This window comes from Chrysemys picta, chromosome 4 (genome assembly GCF_011386835.1).
Source record: "Chrysemys picta bellii isolate R12L10 chromosome 4, ASM1138683v2, whole genome shotgun sequence".
In the NCBI taxonomy this organism is placed as follows: domain Eukaryota; kingdom Metazoa; phylum Chordata; order Testudines; family Emydidae; genus Chrysemys; species Chrysemys picta.
Genome location: NC_088794.1, coordinates 134,024,302 through 134,030,488, shown reverse-complemented (window position 1 = coordinate 134,030,488; position 6,187 = coordinate 134,024,302). Strand labels below are relative to the sequence as shown.

Below are 6,187 nucleotides of genomic sequence, written 5' to 3'. Positions count from 1 at the left end.
GTTCAAATTAACCAGTGACTGAATTAGTAGGATTGAATTGAAATGTAAGTGCAGTGTAATTCGCAGGAAGTGTATATATACAAAAGAAGGATACTCTGTGCCTCCTGAGATGCCAGGAAATGCAATGGATCCAATATGATCCCAAGACTATGAATAAGCTTGGCAGAATTCAATTTTTTTAATCACTTTGGCAGATAATATCATTTATTTTTAAACATTTTAAAATTTTCATCTATTTAAATTTCCATAGTTGTACCAGATTATGAGTTTTAAGCATTTTTTCAATGTTTATCTATTTCAATTTTCAGTTATGAGAAATTGTGTCTGTGGTGAGTGCTAGACAATAATTGTTTAATCACAGCAGATGTTGAGATTCAAAAAGTTTTACAATGATTAAAACACAAATTGTTAACATCACATGTCAAAATATATAAAATAACTAGCCTTAAATTCTAATAAGTTCTCAAGCAGCAGTTTTCTTTACTTTGCCGGTCTGTACATTTTGACGATCATCAATGGAAATGTTTTCATTGATTTGTGTGTGTACAGTGAAACTGATATTTACCAGAATTTACTAATAAAAATCTAATCCTTTCAAATCTAACTATGAACCATATTGGGTAACTGCTGAATATATACTTCCAGTAGAAGGCATCTCACTTCTGTATATCTCCCTCCTTTTGGATAGCTGTACTTTTGTTCATTTTCTCTCAGATATATTAGCTTGCATTTTTATATTGGAAATCTTAGGACATTATCTCCTACCCAACATTTCTAACCTCTCTAGTTCCCATTTTATTATATATCTATGTTACAGTGTTGTTAGCATACTGTGCGCCTCACATACATCTTGGAATTAACATACTATGGGCAGAGAAGCCCCACCAAAATCAAATGAGTTATGATTTAAATGTTGCTCTCTTAGCTGCACAGTAGTTCAGAATATGGACAATAAAAGGAGCAGGTTTCAGAGTAGCAGCCGTGTCAGTCTGTATCCGCAAAAAGAACGGGAGTACTTGTGGCACCTTAGAGACTAACACATTTATTTGAGCATAAGCTTTCATGGGCTACAGCCCACTTCTTTGGATGCATAGAATGGAACATATATTGAGGAGATATGCATCCGAAGAAGTGGGCTGTAGCCCACGAAAGCTTATGCTCAAATAAATGTGTTAGTCTCTAAGGTGCCACAAGTACTCCTGTTCTTTTTAATAAAAAGAGCAGTTGTTTTTGGCAAGCTTATGTTGCTCATATGGTTTACGGGAAGGGAATACAGAATGTAATTATCTGTTTCTGCCTGCATTTCAGTCTGGTTTAATAAACTGAAAGCCGTGAAGAAATGGGATGTTACATCACAAACTTGGCAATACTCCCTCAAGTGTACAATACATGTATTTAATGTGGGGAAAGAGCTGGAAACACCAGCAATTTTTATAGTAACAAATAGAACCAGTGCTTCCCAGGCTATGACCTCTCTGGCACCCTGAGAAGGACAGAGAAATCCCATCTGCCATCAGCGACCCCACTAGCCAAATAAGGAATGGCATTAACAGGCTCCAAGAGGACAGGGGAATCTTATCAAGTTCTCCTGGATTGCAACACAGAGAAACTGGAGGTCAAACGAGCAGAGCAAAAGCAGGAAGCACCTCATAATCCTCCGAGGGTAAGGAGGGAAAATAATTCCACAAGAGCAACAATAATGCTGGTAACCAAATATAATAAACTTAATAATTATCTGCATTCATATAATGCCTGGCATCCCAGAATCTCAAAGCACTTTACAAACATCAATGAATTAAGCCTCACTCTAGCCGGACAGACTAGAGAGAGCGCAGCTGAGCTGGGCCAGCAAAATCTCTCCCCCACTCTCTCCCCTCCTTAACACTTCCTTGCGAGGTTTGGGAGACGGAGACGGACACTGTGTCAGCGTTATATACCTATAACACTGACTACTTAGCACTTTTCATCTCAAAGTGTTCTACAGAGGTGTGTAACTATTATCTCCCAAACACACACACACACATTTATACAGCTGGAGACACCAACACACTGACCCTCCCCCCCTTGTGGGGTGGGGTTCCGCCTGGGCTCCCACTAAAGTCACAAATGGCCAGTGTGATTTTATAGCCCTGCACCCCAAAGATTTCAAGCCCCAGTCAGCTGATATGTGTCAGCCGCTGATGTTTTATTGCAGTGTGGACATACCCTTGGGCTAAGCAACTAGTCTAGGGTCTCACAGTCCCAGTCCCAGGGTGTATTCATCAGACCACACTTCTTCAATTTGTAACTAACAAATAGTTAGTCTTATACTCACAACCAAATGGCACTGACTGGGCAAGAACAGGGTGACCAGATAGCAAGTGTGAAAAATCAGGACACTTTTTTTTCGGGGAGGGGGTATAGTTGTCTATACAAGACAAAGTCCCTAATATCGGGAAGTCTGGTCACCCTAGGCAATGACAAGATTAAAAAGTTTAAATCCAAGCACGTGCGCCTGCAGGCACACACACACACAGAGAGAGTTTAAAGGACATAATTAGCTCAAGGGCAGCATCAGCTATTTCCTCCGTCCCCTTTCGGGGACCCTTTCGTGCCCCTGCAGGGGGATGGATTAATAGGCGCTTTCCTCCCCCTAACTCACCACGTGAGTGCTTTAAAGGGCAAACCTGGACTTTGTCAGAGCGAGAAGAGGGGGAGACACCCCTGCAAAGAGACGCAGCCCTGCCCTGCCCCCTTGCGCTCGCCAGTCCCAAACCTCGCAAGGAAGCGTTAAGGAAGGGAGAGAGTGGGGGAGAGATTTTGCTGGCCCAGCTCAGCTGCGCTCTCTCTGGACAAGACAGACACCCGGCCCGGCCCGGCCCTGGCACGAGCCCTCCCGCTCCCCCACCCCTCGCCGTACAAAAAGCCGCCCGACAAGTTTCTTGGAACTTTGCCTGCCCTGACGCAAACAATGGAGCAGGGCCCCATCCTCCTGGAGCAGCCAATAGGCAGCTGGGGGACCCGGTTGCCACCAATCAGAGGGAGCTGGACAGTTCCCCGGTCCTGACTGACCTTCAGCCGGCTGGCGTGGGGGGGGGATAAAAGAGCCCAGAGGCGGTAGCGGAGGTTTGGCCGCTGCAGCTGCCGCCCGCCGTCCCTCCCGCCTTAGAGCCAGGCAGACGCGGCGGGGACCCGGCGCGGCCAGAGCCAAGCGGGAGGGAGCGCGAGCCCCAAGGGGAGCTGGCCCCGGGAGCGGCCGCCGTTGCAGAGGGCTCCCGCGAAGCGCCGCCCCAGCTCATTCATTGAAGCCCCAGCAGCGCCTGGAAGCCGGGGCTCGGCAGCGGCCCGGCCCGGCGGCAGAGCGGGTGCAGAGAGAAGCCTCCCCGCCCGCGGGAGGGCGCCGCTGCCCTGCGAGGAGCCAGAGGTGAGCGCCGAGCCACGGCTCTCCTCCGGCTGCGGCTGCCTGGGCTCGCCCCGCCGCCCCCTGCGCGCCATGCCCCGCTACCGGTATCCCCTGCGGAGAGCGCCGGGCTCGGCCGGGGGGTGCCGGGGAGGAGGGAGCTGAGGCGAGTCCGGGGAGGCTGAAAGGAGAAGATGGAAACTCGGGGAGGGAACTGGAGGGACGGGGCAGGAGAAGGGGCTCGGCTGGGAGGCCGGGTGAGGGACAGGAGTGGAAAGAGGAGACTGCGGGACAGGGAAAGGCAGCTAGGGGAGGGGATCGGAGCTGGATGAGCGGGGGGAGATTTGGGGACAGGACACAGGGAGCCGGGTTACGGGGGGTGAGTGGGGGAGATTTGGAGATGGGGAACAGGGAGCCGGGTTACGGGGATGAGTGGGGGGAGATTTGCGGATAGGGCGCAGGGAGCTGGGTTACGGGGGATGATTTGGGGAACAGGGAGCTGGGTTATGGGGGTGAGTGGGATGAGATTTGGGGACAGGGAACAGGGAGCTGGGTTACGGGGCGTTAGTGTGGGGAGATTTGGGGACAGGGAAGAGGGAGCTGGGTTACAGGCGTTGAGTTAGGGAAACTGAGACTTTATAAAATTATAATTTATATTAGCCTGTGATGGGCTGGAATTTCTCAGTCAGATTTATCAGCATATTGCATTTCTTGTTAAAGTGGATTTGTTTGCTTGTGATTCCAGCTCTAGATTTCCTATCTTGCCCTTGCTTTGTTTGTCTATAATTCAGACAAAGGCGAGGAGGGTTAGTTCATCTCTACCATTTTGTATATTATTGAAAATATGTGCCCTCCTGAGTCAAAAATGTACAACGCTAGAGCAACCCCAGCACAGTTCTTTTCCACTTAGTATCTTTCTCAGGGTGGCAAAACATAAGCCTTGTTTACAAGGAAAGGCACTGTCTTAGTCTCTTGGATGCTAAAGTGAATCATTAGACACATCCCCTACCAGCTTGAAGATTGCCTCAAGGCAGTTTAAACAGGACAGTGACTGTGAGGAGACCTCTGTGGCCTTGGGAAAGAACATTTCAGTTTGGACCAGATTGGTATTCCAGTTTGCTGAACTGATAAATCTGAATCAGCCCTGCCCTCAACATAAAAGTTAGAAATTAACTGTGATTAAAAGCACAACCAGAGTTGGAAAAGGGAAAAAAAAGAACAGGGTTTTGGTGGGGAGAGGTGTGTGTTACTGTGCTGCCCTCAGGTTCTCTGGGGAGGGGAGTGACTGACTGACTACCAATCATTAAATCACATTTTTGGTTTTTTTTGGGGGGGAGTGTTTCCATAGGTCTTGGACCTAATGAGGCATTTTGACAACAAAGTGGGAACAAGCCCCTCCTGAAACCCAAGCTCAGCGATGCCCTGGAACGTCAAATGGCTGAACAGCTACAGCAGCCACAATTCCCAGTCCCAAAAGCAATGTAAGAAATCCTCCTTCGCCTTTTACCAGGCAGTGAGGGACCTGCTGCCTGTGTGGCTTTTGGAGGACATAAGAACAATGGAGGCCTTTCACTGGGAGGAAGGCGGAAAGGTGAGCACCTATTCTCCCTCTGAGGCTCTTCTCTATGCCCTGGTGCACAACCACCAACCTTATGCTCAGTACCTACTGAATAAGTTTCTTCAGAGCGCCCTGGCCATACCCAGCCAAAACTTCAGCTGCTGCCAGTCATCAGCTCCTCACCTGGCCATGGCAGTTCGCTACAACCGCACCCACATCCTCTTCAGAATACTGAAAGCCATTAGAGGCTTTCCAGAGAGAGAGAGAGCCAACTACTTGGACCGCAGGGGGTGCAGTCGTGTGGAAGGCAGCAAAACTGCCTTGCATGTGGCCTGTGAACTGTTGAGACCCGAATGTTTGCTTCTATTGCTGGGTCATGGGGCATCCCCCTGCTTACGTGACTGTGCTGGGAATACCCCTCTGGACATCTTGCTCCAGCAGATTTCTCAGACCCCAACAGTTAACATGTGCACCAAGCTCCTCTTGCTGGACTCCCTTTTCCTCTTCATGCCTCAGGAACTCCAATTTTCAATGAAACAGCAACTGCTGGACAATCACCAGCCCTGGCAGGACCTTTTGGGAGAGAACAGATTCCAGTGGCTGGCAGGTTTAACTCCTACATCTCTGTTCATCACGGCTATGCGTGTCTTAATGAGGAGCATTTCACCTGAACAATTCCCAGAGGCACTGGAAAATCTGCCTTTGCCACAGTTTCTGAAGCCTTTAGGCTTGAAACTGAAGAGCTAGGGGATGTGCCCAGGAGCCTCCAGCTTGTGTGGTTTTGGTATAAAGAGCTGTTAATGCAGATGTGGGGCAATGCTCTTGTTTTAATTAGAACATGTTTTTAAAAGGATTGTATCTGGCACTTTACATACCTTTTTATTTAAAGATCATTGTGGTGAGTAATTTTCACACCACTTTTTATAAAAGTATTATATGATAACTTAAGATACATGGGTGTATATATTTGTAAATAGGTGTAAATAAACCAGTGGCAGATATGACGGAAAATGGAAATCTAGTAATTTAAAGTTCTGAAGTGACATATCCATGTGAGAGTGGTAGAGAGAAGCCCTTTGGTTCTGGCCTACCTTCCGCTTAAACATGGCACAATTCTGGAATAAAACAATTTATTTTTACAAGTATCCTGGTAGGAGTTGTCAGGGAAACATCACACACACACACACACAGAGAAAGGCACAGGTGAAAAATTCTTGATCTTGTACAAAAACCAAGATATTTTTAAAAGA

General features: G+C 47.8%; 1 protein-coding gene across 2 annotated transcripts; it reads left to right on the top strand.

Annotated features, from left to right (window-relative positions):
* Positions 1-3,262: 3,262 nt before the first annotated feature.
* Positions 3,263-5,938, top strand: ANKRD9 (ankyrin repeat domain 9). 2 transcript variants are annotated; one of them, XM_005285772.4, is made up of 2 exons: positions 3,263-3,403; positions 4,717-5,938. In XM_005285772.4, the coding sequence occupies exon 2, from the start codon at positions 4,797-4,799 to the stop codon at positions 5,682-5,684; it is 888 nt and encodes a 295-aa protein (XP_005285829.1). In that variant the 5' UTR covers positions 3,263-3,403; positions 4,717-4,796; the 3' UTR covers positions 5,685-5,938. The 2 variants fall into 2 exon arrangements, with proteins under 2 accessions (XP_005285829.1, XP_005285828.1); XM_005285771.4 differs by having other exon boundaries at positions 3,266-3,403; positions 4,728-5,938.
* The last annotated feature ends 249 nt before the right edge of the window (positions 5,939-6,187 follow it).